The 15,827-nt window shown below is 43.2% G+C and overlaps 1 protein-coding gene across 1 annotated transcript in view; it reads left to right on the forward strand.

Moving 5' to 3' along the window:
- Positions 1 to 15,827, forward strand: part of DNAH7 (dynein axonemal heavy chain 7) — a 1,092,938-nt gene that overhangs the window by 327,817 nt on the left and 749,294 nt on the right. The window contains exon 12 of the mRNA XM_063934143.1: positions 9,145 to 9,414. Coding sequence (XP_063790213.1) covers positions 9,145 to 9,414 — 270 coding nt within the window. The remainder of the gene's footprint in view (positions 1 to 9,144; positions 9,415 to 15,827) is intronic.

Here is a 15,827-nt window from a genome sequence, read left to right on the forward strand (position 1 = left end):
TAAGTATACAACTAAGAATCTATCCAAATATTCCCTGAGCACATCGTTCATGAAGTCCTGGAAGACTGCCGGGGCATTACAGAGCCCAAAAGGCATCACCAAATATTCATAATGCCCAGAGTGGGTATTAAAGGTAGTCTTCCATTCATCCCCCTCTCTTATTCGGATTAGATTGTACGCACCGCGTAGGTCAATCTTAGAAAAAATGGTGGCAGTACGAAGCTGGTCAAACAAGACCGAAATGAGAGGCAGTGGGTATGAGTTTTTAATCGTGATACGGTTCAATTCCCTGAAGTCGATGCAGGGTCGCAACGAACCGTCCTTTTTACCCACGAAGAAGAACCCCGACCCAACTGGAGACTGTGAAGGTCTGATAAATCCCTTAGCCAAGTTCTCCTGAATGTACTCTGCCATAGCCTGAGTCTCAGGACGTGACAGGGAGTACAACCTGCTCTTGGGAAGCTTAGCATTCGGCAACAAATCAATGGCACAGTCATAGGGGCGATGGGGAGGTAGTACCTCTGCAACTCTTTTGGTGAACACGTCCGCAAAATCTGCATAACATCCTGGCAATCCTGGCAAACTTAGCTGCGAAAGCCTGACTGGAAGGCTCAAGCAACTCCTGAAACAATCAGTACCCCAACTAAGAATCTCCCCAGAGACCCAGTCAAATTGAGGATTGTGGGCCCTTAACCAGGGTAACCACAACACCAATGGGGCAAAAGTACAGACAGTCACATAAAAGGACAAATTTTCAGAGTGTGTGGCTCCAATAAACAAAGAAATCTGGCTAGTGCAAGAGGTAATTTTACCCTGGGATAATGGTTCCCCGTTTAACCCCCAAATCTCAATTTCCGATGCCAAGGGTACTAAGGGAACAGAGTGTTTCAGGGCGAATTGGCGGTCCATAAAAACCCCGTCGGCCCCACTGTCCACAAAGGCCTCAGTCTTGACAGTTTGACCGAGGATCTTCAAGGTCACCGGAATGATAAAAGTCTTCTTGGGAAATTCTGACTTCTGGCCTGACAGGATATTTCCCATCACCCTCAGGCCATGAAGTTTTCCGGCTTTTCTGGGCATGATACTACCACATGACCTTTATTCCCACAGTACAAACATAACCCCTGCTGTCTCCTCCGCGTCTTCTCACGCGAGGAGAGGCGGGTAGCCCCAATCTGCATAGGCTCCTCGGAAAATTCCTCAGAGTCTGAGGTTCCCTTGGGAAAGAAGGAAACCTCGGTCTCCCTTTCTCTCAGCCGTCTATCCACCCGAATGGATAACTGCATGAGCTGATCCAAGCTATCAGGCAAGGGATATTGTACCAGTTGGTCTTTTAACTGGTTAGAAAGACCTCTTCGGTACTGGTGTCTCAGGGCTGGGTCATTCCACTGGGTATCATGGGCCAACCTCCGAAACTCCGTACAATAAACCTCAACTGGCCTTCGCCCTTGCTTAAGGATCGAAATCTGAGCCTCGGCTGAGGCCGTCTTGTCAGGGTCATCATACAACATGCCCAGTGCCGTAAAAAAAGCATCAACACTTTTAAGCGACAGACAGTCAGGCTGCAACCCATATGCCCAGACCTGTGGGTCTCCTTGTAGCAAGGAAATCAGTATGCCCACCCGCTGAATCTCCGACCCAGAAGACTGAGGCCTAAGCTGGAAATATAGCTTGCAGCTCTCCTTGAAACAAAAGAACTGCGAGCGATCTCCAGAAAAACGATCCGGGAGATTTACTTTCGGCTCTTTAACCCCTGAAGGTACTGCTGCTGCGGGAGCTCCGCCAGCGGCCTGTGAGGTGTGCATTTTAATGGACAAATCATTAAATTGTCGAGTCAGGACCTGCACCTGATCGACCACCTGTTGCAAAGTATTTTGAGGGGTATGCTCCATATTCCCACAAAATTTCAACAGGAGTATTTGGCTGCTGAATATGTTATGCACACCAGTGCCAGCAGGAATGTACTGGTGTCTGAACGGTGAGGGATGCAAAACAAATGAACTCACAGACAGACTGGGGAATATGACATTACATACACAGAAGGTGATAGGGTAACAAAATAAACACAAAGTGAACAGAGAAGCCCAAAGGCTAAGAAACTGGGTGTCTCCCTAGTATTAGGAATGCTCAGATGGAAAGAAGCGAGATGTAGTGATTTAATACGTAGAGAACCCGAAATGCTGTTGCTAAGGGCAACAGCAAAACCCTAAAGGGTTACCAACGGGTGTGGCAGTAAACTCCTTGGTCAGAGATGGAATAATAGACACAAGGAGAGTCTCCACAATCCTAGTCCTCACTTGCAGTGCACTGGTTCAGTTTACTGCCACTAAACTGACACCTGAACACCTTGCACAGTGAGAAAGTATTTTGGCAGGCAAGTCTGAGAATACAGCCGCAAACTTGCTAGGTTCACAGAGTAGCAAAAGAACCCCAGCAGGTTAAACGACTGACTCCAGTCTTACTGCTAGGTCTGGATTGGCAGAGTGTAATACCAAATCCCAAGGCCTATTTGCAGTAAGCAACAAACAAATACAAAGTTTACACAGTACTAGCTAGCTTTCAGGAACTGACTAACCAAAAAAGATTCAGCAGCATCTGCCTAACCTGAGAAGAGGGTTTATATAGCAGGTGCTGTACACGCCCCACTCAGACCTCACAGACTGTGAGCACAAAAACCAGCACCGGATCCCCTGCCGTGCACAGAGCCTGTAACCACTGCACAGCAAAAAACCCGAACCGGAGTATCAGCTACGCTCAGGTTACTCCGCTAGCACTTGTCTCCCGGTTGCCATGACGACGTGGCAGCACAGAGCAGGAGACCCTAACACTATGATGTAGGAAATCGTGAGCTCTTAGCGGTCAAATGTGCTCTGGAGGAATGGAGGCACTGGTTGGAGTGGGCAAGGCACACAGTAACCATATTCACTGACCACAAAAATGTAGGTTATCTTGAATCTGCTAAAAGATTGTACTCTCGGCAAGCCAGATGGGCATTGTTCTTTGCTAGGTTCAATTTTGTAATTACCTATAGGCCTGGCTCCATAAACATCAAAGCTGATGCTTTATCCCAGAGTTTTTTGTCTAACCATGAGGTCTCTAAGTCTCCGGAGCCAATTCTTACCCCAGGATGCATTCTTGCTGGTCTCACCATGAATCTTGCCTCTCAAGTCCAGTCAGCACAGACGTTGGCCCCATCTGAGACTCCTGTTCATTCCAGAGAAACTCAGATCAGCCGTGTTATCTGAGTTCCATTTCAACAAGACCTCAGGAAATCCAGGGGTTAATAAGACTTTACACCTTCTCTCTTGCTCAGTATGGTGGCCAACTATCAAGACAGACGTTCAGGAGTTTGTTAGAGCCCGTCATGTCTGTGCCAAAAACAAGTCTCCTCGTGTTCTTCCTTCTGGGCAATTACTTTCTCTGTCAGTACCCTCCAAGCCATGGACCCATCTGTCTATGGATTTTATTGTGGACCTGCCAAGATCTTCCAAATGCTCGGTCATCTGGGTAGTAGTTGACCGTTTCAATAAAATAGCTCATTTCATTCCCCTATCTAAACTGCCTAATGCTAAGAATCTTGCTTCATTGTTCATTCAACACATATTTCATATTCATGGCTTACCGCAAGACATCATCTCGGATAGAGGCTCTCTGTTTCTAGCCCATTTCTGGAGGTCTTTTTGTGCGGAGCTGGGGATCAATATCAATCTCTCGTCAGGGTATCATCCACAATCCAATGGACAGACAGAGCGGATATATCAATCATCTACATTGTTACATCTCTATATACCAGGATGATTGGGTTGACCACCTACCCTTTGCAGAATTTGCATATAATAATTTTGAACATTCTTCAACTTCCATGTCTCTTTTTTTTTTGTGTTTCCAGTTTTCATCCTAAATTTTTAATACTTTCACTCCATCACAACAGTCTAGTTCTTTTTTTTCTCCCATGTCTCGCCTCAGGAATATTTGGAGGGAAGTACATAAAGCCTTGGAGGATGCGGCAGCCCGGTCTAAGAGATTTGCTGACTGATTTCGGAAACCTTGCTCTTTCAAAGTAGGAGACATGTTGTGGTTATCTGCCCGGAACATCAAGCTCCGTCAGGCATCTCAGAAATTGGGTCCCCGTTATATTGGACCATTTCAAATCATACAGAAAATCAATCCTGTTGCTTTCCATCTGCAATTACCCAGATCTTTGAAAATCAATAATACCTTCTATTGTTCTTTGTTTAAACCGGCATTTGTTTCTAACAAATTTAAAGTAAGAGGTTTCAGGAGACCTTTTCCAGTCATGATTCGGGGACATCAAGAATTTGTTGTTGAATCCTGGACTCCAAGTTTGGGTGGGGTCAAGTACATTATTTAGTTCATTGGAAAGGCTAAGGTCCTGAGGAGAGGGCCTGGGTGCCTGGGAAGTTCCTCCATGCTCCTGAGTTAAAGAAAAGCTTATTCAAGGAATATCCCCAGAAACCTGGATCCAGGGTTTCTTAACCACTCTTCAAGGGGGGTACTCTTAGCGTCAGGAGGTGCGTGTCCTGGCCGTTGCTTAGGAGCCGGGATTCTGCACCTCCCGCAGACCCCCGTCCGGCACTGGGAGCCACCGGACTCCTAGCAACAGGGACGCCAAAGGCAGACGGCGTTCCCTGTTGCTGGGTAATTAGTAACTCAGCTGATAGTTCTGGAACATGCAGCAGGGAAGCTGCACAGTGTCGTTAATTAGATTCTCAGCAGGGATTGGTGAAGACTTTTGTTATATCCTCTTCCTGTGCTTGACTCAGATGCTGGTGATAGTTCCTGTTCTAAGTGAGAACCTAAAGACAAAAAGAGAGACATTGTTTCCCCCAGCACCTTGAAGGATAACAGTAACTAGATATCAATCCCACATAATATTAGAATTCAGAGATCTTGGTTACACATATTTGCGCAAATGTGTGAATAAGCCCCAAAGCTGCATCAAGGCGTCTTTGTATGTTTGGGGTCCCTAGCGCTATATCTAGGTGCAGGGTGTGGCACCCCAAAACACCAGCATAAGCCAGAAAGCCCAAGGCAGCATACCAGTGAAAAAACTATAGTGTTAATAAATTAGTATTTAGGAAGCCGAAGCTATAAAGAAAGTGATACAAAATTAAATGTAATTAAAATAGAGAAATAGTGTTAAAAAATTAATAAGTGAAAAGTGTTAATAGAATGTAAAGGTATGCCACACTAAAGCCATCCAGCTCAGCCAGTCCAGAGGCACCACACCTCCATTACCCCAATCTGGGTCGATGATTAACCAGCAAGGAGCCACATGATGATGTCTCCTTACTACAATATGTGTAAGCTAAGAGCTACCTACCTTGGAGCAACCCCATAATGCTCCATGTGGCATGTCAGGGCCAGCACTTCCTCCTAATGCAGGAACCTCTCTGCCTCTCACAACAGACATATATAATGGTAGATGCTCAATCAGCTTAATGATATTCAGGTGCTCAAAAGGGAGGGGTATTTCTAAGAAAGAAAAAAAAAGAGAGACATTGTTTCCCCCAGCACCCTGAATGATAACAGTAACCAGATATAAATCCCACATAATATTAGAATTCAGAGATCTTGGTTACACATATTTGCACAAATGTGTGAATAAGCCCCAAAGCCGCATCAAGGCATCTCTGTATATTTGGGGTCCCTAGCACTATATCTAGGTGTAGGGTGTGGCACCCCAAAACACCAGAATAAGCCAGAAAGCCCAGGGCAGCATACCAGTGAAAAAACTATAGTGTTAATAAATTAGTATTTAGGAAGCCGAAGCTATACAGAAAGTGATACAAAAATTAAATGTAATTAAAATAGAGAAATAGTGTTAAAAAATTAATAAGTGAAAAGTGTTAATAGAATGTAAAGGTATGCCACACTAAAGCCATCCAGTTCAGCCAGTCCAGAGGCACCACACCTCATACCTCCATTACCCCAATCTGGGTCTAAGTAAGAACCTGTCATCCTGTCAAATGCCCGTGATTCTGAGACCCTGTCTGACTGATTTCCTGATCGGATCCAGCTAGCCTTGTGTTTAGGTCTTGTGTGGAACGCCACACAGATTCTTGCCTTTGCAGTTATTCATTATTTATACCATCCTGTGCATTGTTGCATATATTGGTGCTTGGCCTGGCCACCATCATTTCGAATCTGGCACTGTCTGCGAGCCATTCAGAGCTTGCGGATCAGCAGCCAGTCAGGAACTGCTACTAGATTCAAAGTGTAGCTGTCTCTTCATGGATACCTGCCGGTGTGCCAGCTGTAATCAGCTGGCGAACGGCACCAAATCCCCCTCGGCGACCCCTGTGAGCCCAGCCCATCTAGGCATTTACCAGAACTGCCAGATGGCCAGTCGAGCCCTGTGTGTACATACAGTACATGTCCAGTTCTACAATTTTCTGCCACTCATGGAATTGTCCCAGTGTTCCCCAGAGTGCCCGCAGCATAGCAAACGAAGCAAGCCCGCAAGGGGCTCTTTTGCACTCACACCGCTGCCAGCATTGGTCGGCTGTCTGGATCCCGGCGCCGGTATGCTGGGCACCGGAATCCCAACAGCCGGCCACTCATAGTACACCCTGATTTAGATGCTCTGCCATAGATAACAATTCTCTTACTTTCATACCTATATCTTAGTTTAGCTTATTTGAGATCAATTCAATTAGCCACGATGATCTCGCTGGTGTGAGTCACCATGGCAGCAGCCACACTTTACATCGACTCGCACTCGCCCAAAAGTGTTCACTACCCATAGGGCTCCAAGCAGTTTTGCACAAATTCAGGCTGAAACCAGCCCGCGAAGGGTGCAAGATTGGTTCCATTGCTGGCGTTGAAAAGCTTTGTAAATGGCACATCGCACCCATTGCGTATAATTTGATTGACCTCTTTGTCGTATCACAGCTACAGTGCATCCAAAATCAAGTACTGTGTACTTAGGATTAGTATTTTGGTTGCAATCGAGTTGGTATAAAGTTACAGATTAAGCACAAAGCTTTGCGAAAGGAGGCATTGTGTGGCTCACTCGTGTCGGTTCTCGTGTTTTTTTTTTTTTCCCAGAGTAGCGTTGCATGCAAAAGCAGCGGTAATGTTTAGGGTACTTGTACATTGGACTTTTGTGATTTGAATAACATGCTCATTCAGTACAAAAATGTGTGGCAGGATGCATGGCGCAGCTTTGTTGCATTATTTGAGAATTGGCTTGTGAGGACACATCTGTAGCTTGTTATGTGCTAATTAAGCTCTCTTAATATACTGGCCACAAGCATGTAGAAATACCCCTCTAGAAATCCTGTTTACCCCTGATTGATGAATATGTCATTGCTTGCAAATCTATTCCCTTAGGCCAGTGAAGGGCAATGGGCAGACTAGGGCCTCATGTGGCCATCTGAGCCTTTGTAAACATTCTGACCATGTTGACATTGTCAATGTTGAGAACATAGTGGAAACAATCTGATTCACCCACAAAAAAATCTAGAATTTAAAAAAGGATGTTAAGTTTTTAATATTATTACATATGTCTAGTGATCCTTCTTGATGATAAAGTTGCAATCAGCATTGGTAAACAGTAACGATTAAACATATTTGATGTGCACACTGAGCAGGATTTTGACACATCTCTGTAGGTTTAGCTTAAATGAAATGTTACAGATACATTAGTAAACACAGAGCCGGCCCTAATCGATTTAATGCCCTAGGCAAGATTTTGGCTGGTGCCCTCTAGCAGCACTGCTAGTTCCGCCTCTAATGCTGCACCCTGTTTCCACTCCAATCACCCCTTATAGCAGTCATAGCCGTCCTCATTTTGGTGCTCCTACCCCCTATATTTTAAATAGGAACAGTGAGCACATTTGGTGTGCAGACCAAAAAGTAGAGTGTTCTTTTGGGAAGGGGCAATAGTACCCCCAATTGAAATTACGCAATACAGTAGTGCAACTTTATTCACATTATATCATGCAATAGTGTCCCTTATTCACGTTATATCACAGTAGTACCACTTTAACGTATATACATTACTAATCACAGTAGTGCTGCTTATTCAGATCACACTGAATTGATCTTTATTCACATTATACCACACCATATTGCTCTTTATTCTTATTAGACCACACAGTAGTTCCTTTTCTATACATAACGCCACACAGTAGAGCACCTTATACACATAATACCACACATTAGTAGTGCCTTTATACACATAATACCACACAATAATGACCCTTACACTATGACACACATTATTAATGTCCTTATAAACATAATACACCTTACACATTATGTCAACCCTTATTAATGCCCTTATACACATAATGACACATAATGCCCCTTACACATATGCCGAACACTATTGCACAACGAACCTATCCACACACAGCAATCACACGGCCGCTAACTCTATGACCTCTGCTTAGGTTCAGATGTGTCTCCATACAACTTGCCTAAATATGCCATGCAGCTCTCGCTCAGCTCTGCTAACGTTGGGCGCCTTTTTTTGCGTCTTATTTTCATTGCTATGTGACTAGGATGCACAAGCAGCTTCTGCTGATTAAAATGATAATTAGCATGCCTATATTCTGTGTGTGACTGTGGCTGTATCTGCATATGAAATGCTACGCTACAGTGATTTCCAGGAATACACTGTAAGGTAGCATTTCATTTGTAGATACAGCCGCAGTCACACACAGAATATAGGCATGCTGCATATCATTTTAATCAGCAGAATCTGCTTGTGCCTAGGCATTCCAAATGCCCTAGGCATTTGCCTAGTTTGCCTATGCCTAGGGTCGGCTCTGAGTAAACATAATCTTATTTACTTGTCAAATAACACAGATTTACTTATCACTTATGGGGCATAATTTAATTATTCTAGTTTTCTGGATGTTTCCTCAGGATTGCTGGATGAACCACTCTTCACTGTCTTCAGTATATATATATTCTCTCTCTCTCTTTCTCTCTCTCTCTATCTCTCTCTCTCTCTCTATATATATATATATATATATATATACTGTATGTACTACAGTAGTGTTTAATAAGTAATTTGCACTCAGGTGATATCACAAATGCATTAACTTCCTTTTTCATGTAGTAGTTAAATGAGAAACTTTTTTTTTTTACCAATCTTTATTTGCAAACCAGGATCATCAATCAAAATTAACTTTAATTCCAATCATCCTTGAAGAGATTGTACAAGAACATAAAAGAAGAGTTAAGGAATTTGTCACTTTGGAGAGTTTCTTGCCAAAGGAACACTTGAAATTGTATGATAAGTACAGCTTCTTGGTAACCAAGCAGGCAGATCTAGATGTGGAACAGTTCTTGGCTGAGGAACATACATTTGAGGAAATAATGAGAGAGGTTATGAAATATCAAAAGCTCACAGATGAAATACAGTACAATTCAAGAAAGGTAATACTTTTATTGCAGTATGAAAGATGTTTTCCGATCTTGCAACAACTGATTAGAGTGATCGCGACTTACAGTACAGTATAGAGTTTTCTTTGAAAAATTCAAGTCATTGGTACAACTTGAACCTGAAGCACCCTACTTTTTCAGCAAACAATGACCGACTATATTAGTATCAATATGTGATTAACGCATAACAGCTGTACTGTAGATTCATTGTAACAAATTTGCCCTCAAAGAATGGGTCAGTGTCATTTAAGAGAATTAAAATGCTTCAGCTAATAAATTGTCTCTTCAGTAAATCTTATGTAACAAGCAATAGAAGTATTGTTAATACATACAGCAGTAAATACATTTTCTGTTACTATATACTAGTAAATAAATGGACCCGGCATTTACCTGGCCACCTCAGCTGCCCTATGACACTTACTTCAGTTCTCGGTTCCGTTTTGTCCCACTGCTGTGGTGCACATTTGCCCATCACACCTAATGTGCTTGGCATATGCAGTGGGATGTGATGTACGTGTGCTCCCAGAAGCTTAGTGCAGACCACACCCAGGTGTTACCCTTTCAGAGGGGGACACAGAAAATGTCAGCGACCAGGAGCCGGGTGCTGCACTGTGACATTATCTTGCTGCGCCTGTCTTCTGTCACTGAGGATGAGCCGGCAGTGCAGGGGGAGTCTCTGGGGCAGGGCAGAATCTCAGTGAATGCTGAGCACTCCCCCAAAGTGATGAAAACAGGGGTGTGTCGCAAAGCCATGATTCCTCCCCACCAGGTCATGCTCCCTTTCAGTTGCACGTGTCTCTGGCATGTGCTGGGATGCTACTTTGGTGCACCAGGTGTCACCGACCCCAATGATGCCCCTGTTCGTGATTTCAATCAAGCTCCGATTTTATAATAGATTACCACACACAGGTCTTCTTAGGGCCTAGAAAGTATGTGGTCACATCATAATGAAGCTTGAGAAGCACTAAACCCATTAATTACCTTTTAATACTTCTCCCCTCCTAACTCCACTGATAGCTGATCCAGGGCCCCACCTAAAATGTAATTGTATGTTATAACACAAATTTCCCTCCACTGGAACTAAGGTCCCAGGTCAAACCATGAAAAGCTGCATCAAACCTCTGCCAAACTTTATAGTTGGCAGTACGCATCTTAAAAAACCTTGCATCACCTAAAACCTGCATTGTCTTCAGACTGCCAGATGGGGTCATGTGATTAATCACTCCAGAAAATGTGATTTCACTGGTAGTATAGCTTACACCACTATAGTCTAAAGCCCCACTCCCACTAGACGAGAAAGTAAAAGATATTGCTCAAAGGGGCCATTCTGAGCAATATCTTTAACTATTTCGTCTAGTGTGTACACTCAACATCGTTAACGATGCACACTCCCGCACATCGTTAACGATCCCCTCCCTCATCTGAAAAGTTCAGAAAAGGGAGTACCTCGTTAACGAGAGCCATGCTGCAGCATGGCCCCCGCTCCACCCCATAGCTCCCTCCCCGCCGGCATCGGGTCGGCTCCCTCCCTGCCGCAGCCAATATTGCCTGATCGCACATCAGCTAGTGTGTACAGGGCTTAAGTTTGTGTGTGATAATCTTAGGATTGTGTATGTCTGCTGTGCCATATAAACCTGATCTATGAATTTCCCAACAAAGATTATTTGCTGATGTTGCTTTCAGTGACATTTTGGAAGAGGAACTGAGGACAGAAGACTTCAAGCTGCTGACTTCAGCACTTGGTGATCCTGTTGTGGCCTAATACTTTGTAGCTAAGCTGTTGTAGCTCATAGATTGTTCTACTTTGCAGTATAATAGCACTTGCACATACATGCCAATTTTCTGGCAGTCTGTGTGTGTGGAGACATGATTGCGTCATCTTGGCCCTGCCTCCCGCTATACAATGCCCACATCATTAGCATTGTAAAGCAGGGGCGGGGCTACAAGGATGTAATTCAGCACAAATCGCATCATCGCCCTGACCACTTGTCCTCCGTCAGCTGCGGGGTGAGCAGTCCGGTGTAAGCAGAATATGTGAGACTTGCCCACTTTTCTAGGTGGATTTTAGAGAACCTCCCGGCCTAACTGACTTAGTGGAGAGGTGGTTCACTATGACTAAACCACATTTTAATGCTTATGTTTGAATCTAAATATATTGTATGTGTTATGCACCTTGCCAAACACGATAATTAGCAGGGATGTTCACATACATTTGGCAATGTAGTGTACGTACGTATTTGTGTGTGTTCTTGCTTTGTGTGTGTGTAGATAAACATTTTTTACATCTACATAGTGTGTGTTTGTGTATATATATATATATATATATATATATATATATAGTATTAATGAAAAAGAATGGATTAGTGCGCTTATCCAAAATATACAAAGTTCCTTACTGACAAAATATAGTCTGAAGTCACAGATGAATTTGGTCGAATGACTAGTCCAGTATATAAGTTTTTTACAACTTATGTTCGATTAAATAGTCAAATAGTCCACACTTTCCCCGTTTTAACGGGTGGCTGCTCAGTTCTTCAAATAGTGCCACTAGGTATACGTAGCCCAAAGGAAAATCTGAAAGTAGAGGAAGAAACAGCAGAGCGCCTATAGTGTAGTATCCCTTAAATAACTTTTTGTCACACGCAAGAATAATATTGCGTACCGGATTACGGCTTGACTCAATGCCTATTGGTCCCCTGGTCTTCTAGTCCACGTCTCTGTCGGAATCTTAGCAAGGTGTGCGCTTGGCGAAGGGAGTAATTTTCCTAACTGGAATACTGACTAATGACTGATAAACCCAACGCGTTTCGTCAGTTTGACTTCATCAGGGGTAACAGAAATATATTTTTGTATTGGAGCACCTATACACTGTATAATTCTGCATACAGAATATTATGATCAACCTTTAGATAATTAAACTCATTGCATAAAAAAGAGGTAATATTCCTTTAAAAATTGACTTCATGGTCAGACTTTACTAAGGCCGCCTGAACATATAGTTTAGTTCGGTACACTCGGTTAAAATACCTATTTTTTAAAAGTGCAATAGTGTATCAATTGGTATATCCAGAGACAGAGTCAGTAAATGCTAAAAGCACTGGAACTCCCACATAGGGCCCACAATTGTATCCAGAGGATTTCTCAGGCTGCAACCATGTGTGTAGGAGTTTTCAGAATGTATATAGTATTGTGCAAGAGTTTTAGGCAGGTGTGGAAAAATGCTGCAAAGTAAGAAAGCTTTATAAAATAGAAGTGTTAAGAGTTTATTTTTTATCAATTAACAAAATGCAAAGTGAGTGAACAGAAGTGAAATCTACATCAAATCAATATTTGCTGTGACCACCCTTTACCTTCAAAACAGCATCAGTTCTTCTAGGTATGCTTGCACACAGTTTTTGAAGTAAATACAGACAGGTATTTAAACATTGTGCAATACCATGAGGAAAGCGTCTGATTGGCTCCAAATGTATTCATCAGCAGGACAATGGCGGTCATTCCGACCTGGTCGCATGCAGGCTATTTTTTGCACTGCTGTGACCAGGTAATCGCCACCTACAGGGGAGGGGGTTAGAGCTGTGCAGGTGTGCAATCGGCTGTGCAGAGAGCTGCACAAGCAAAAAGTTTGTGCAGTCTCTGCACAGCTCAATACTTACCCACTGTGATGATCCTTCTTGGATTATATATATTATATATATATTGATCAGAGCATCCTCTATGGCTTCAGGACTTCCAAAGCTTCGTTCTAACCTTTCCCAAGCAGCAATGAGGCTTGCCGCAGGATTATCAATGTGGACGGATCTGAGTCTTTTGACACATTCTGTAGACTGTGGGCCCAGCCACGTGATCAGCAGATCTAGTTCTTCAGCAGCAGTAATGCCAAGGCCATTAGTTGCGGTTCTGAAGGTACATTTCCAACCTCTGTAGTTCTTAGGCTGGTCATCAAACCTAGTGAGGCCGGTCTTTGTAGGTTCACGGCGAACCATGTATCTTGCAAAGTCTGACATGTCTGTTTTCTCTGACTTTGGGCAATTGTTGGATGAGTAGTGCTGTTCATATTATTTGCGGTGTTCTGGGTAAGAGACATAGGGAGATAGGGGGGTGCATAGGTATTCAGCCTAAGAGCTGGTTTAAACTCTGTAGGTCTCGTTGCATGTGGAACTGTGTGGTTGCCAGGGATTTGGTGACTTACTGGCATATTGGTTTGTGACCAGGCATTTGTATATTGAGTTTTATGAGGTGTTGGGCCTTGGTGCACTGTGGTGTGTGAAAATGGGTCAGGATGACCAAGTGGTTGTGCATTGTACTGACCTTGGATGTGGCGTGTTGCATAGGGATCTGAGTCCTTTTGTTCTGGAAGGATGTCCGCACTGTTGGGAATGTTTGCAGCAATCAGGGGTTCAGTGTTTTGACTTAGGACATTGGGCCTAATTCTGAGTTGATTGCAGCAGCAAGTTTGTTAGCAGTTGGGCAAAACCATGTGCACTGCTGGGGGGACAGATATAACGTGCAGAGAGAGTTAGATTTGGGTGGGATGTATTCAAACTGAAATCTAAATTGCAGTGTTAAAATAAAGCAGCCAGTATTTACCCTGCACAGAAACGAAATAACCCACCCAAATCTAACTCTCTCTGCAAATGTTATATCTGCCCCCCCTGCAGTGCACATGGTTTTGCCCAATTGCTAACAAACTTGTTGCTGCGATCAACTCAGAATTACCCCCATAGTGTCTTGTGCACTTAAGAGAATCCTCCACATACACTTCACTTAAACTGATGCTGTCTCTTTCACTTCCACTGGCAGCTTGCGCCAAAACTTTTGACCGTAGAATTGCTTCCATTTCGGGCTATTCACGTGCTGCTCTGGCTTCCACTTCAGCCTTTTTATCTGCTACTCTTGCTTCCATTTTGGCCTTTTCGCGTGCTGCTCTGGCTTCCATTTCTGCCTTCCTTTGTACAAAGTCATCTTGTATTTTAGAAGTTTCTGCTTCTGCACGTGCCTTTATAAGTTGTTCACTGAGCATGGAATATTTTGAAGTTCGTAACTTAGATGATCGTTTTGAATGACTGGTGGACACAGAAATGCGTGATGTTTCCAGTAATTGTGCGATTCTGGCCGCTGTCTTAGACTTAACTTCATGCAATAAACTGTCTCGATCCAAATTAAGACGATTAAAGCTTTGCCATTCTTCTAAAGAATCCTGAGTATTGAGTTTCTTCAAAATGCTTATATATTCCTTACTTGAGACTTTATAAAGTTCATATACTGAACAAAGCTGTCCTAGGGCTCCCTCTAGCGGTGACACATCACAAACAGGCTGAGAGATGGTGGACATATGACTTTGCCATTTTTCCATACGTTTAGGACAGTAGAAGAAAGTTCATGTTTCCTACCTTCAAGATTCTCTTTTACCTTCCATGTAGGCTTAGCAGGGCGTTTAGACTGCAGGTCGAGATCCATAACTTCTTCTTGTTCTGATTGTAGACATTGTTCATCTTGAAAAGGCAGAACAATATTCCCTTCAACCATGATAGTACACAGGAAAATGGATCTGAATAATGCTGGAGTGAGTTTGTAGCTTGCTATGCTATGCTGTAATGGGCTGTGCTGTAGCTGCAAACACTGATTTCCTGTTACACTGTAGGCATGCTTTGTTAATGTATTTGTATCAGCAGAAGCTGCAACTGGCTTACTGTTATATCTGGCAGTTTTTATCAACCATCTTTTCACTATTCTGACTTAATAACCAGGCTATAAATGTAAGGCTCCTGAGACAGTTCCTCTGTGTATGTCTAAAATGAACCAGTACTCACACCAAGAGACCTTGTCAGATAGCGTCAACTCAACTGAAGAGGCATGTATGAAGAATCCAGATGAGGGTTTATTTCAAGCTGATATTCTTGTAGTTATGCACAAAACAGTAGGTGAAAAGATGATAATTTACCAGAGCTAGTCAGGAAGCTAAAATGGCAGACGCACACAAGGTGCTGGAGGCAGGATGAGGGAAGGACTAATGACATCAGAACCTAGCTACAGGAAATCAGGAGGGACAAATTTTAACAAGATGCAAAAGCTTGCAATGGTAACATGACAACATATGAAACACATATATCGTGGGACATGACAAACAAGGTGTCCTAAAAGTGATGATATGGCCCCCACAGAGCCTTGATCTCAACATCATCGAGTCTGTCTGAGATTACATAAAGACACAGAAGGATTTGAGCAAGCCTACATCCACAGAAGATCTGTGGTTAGTTCTCCAAGATGTTTGAAACAACCTCCCTGACGATTTTCTTCAAAGACTGTGTACCTAGATGCTGTTTTGAAGGCAAAGGGTTGTCACACCAAATATTGATTTGATTTAGATTTCTCTTTTGTTCATTCACTTTGCATTTAGTTAATTTATA

The sequence above is a fragment of the Pseudophryne corroboree genome, chromosome 7, assembly GCF_028390025.1.
Source record: "Pseudophryne corroboree isolate aPseCor3 chromosome 7, aPseCor3.hap2, whole genome shotgun sequence".
NCBI classification, from domain to species: Eukaryota; Metazoa; Chordata; class Amphibia; order Anura; family Myobatrachidae; genus Pseudophryne; species Pseudophryne corroboree.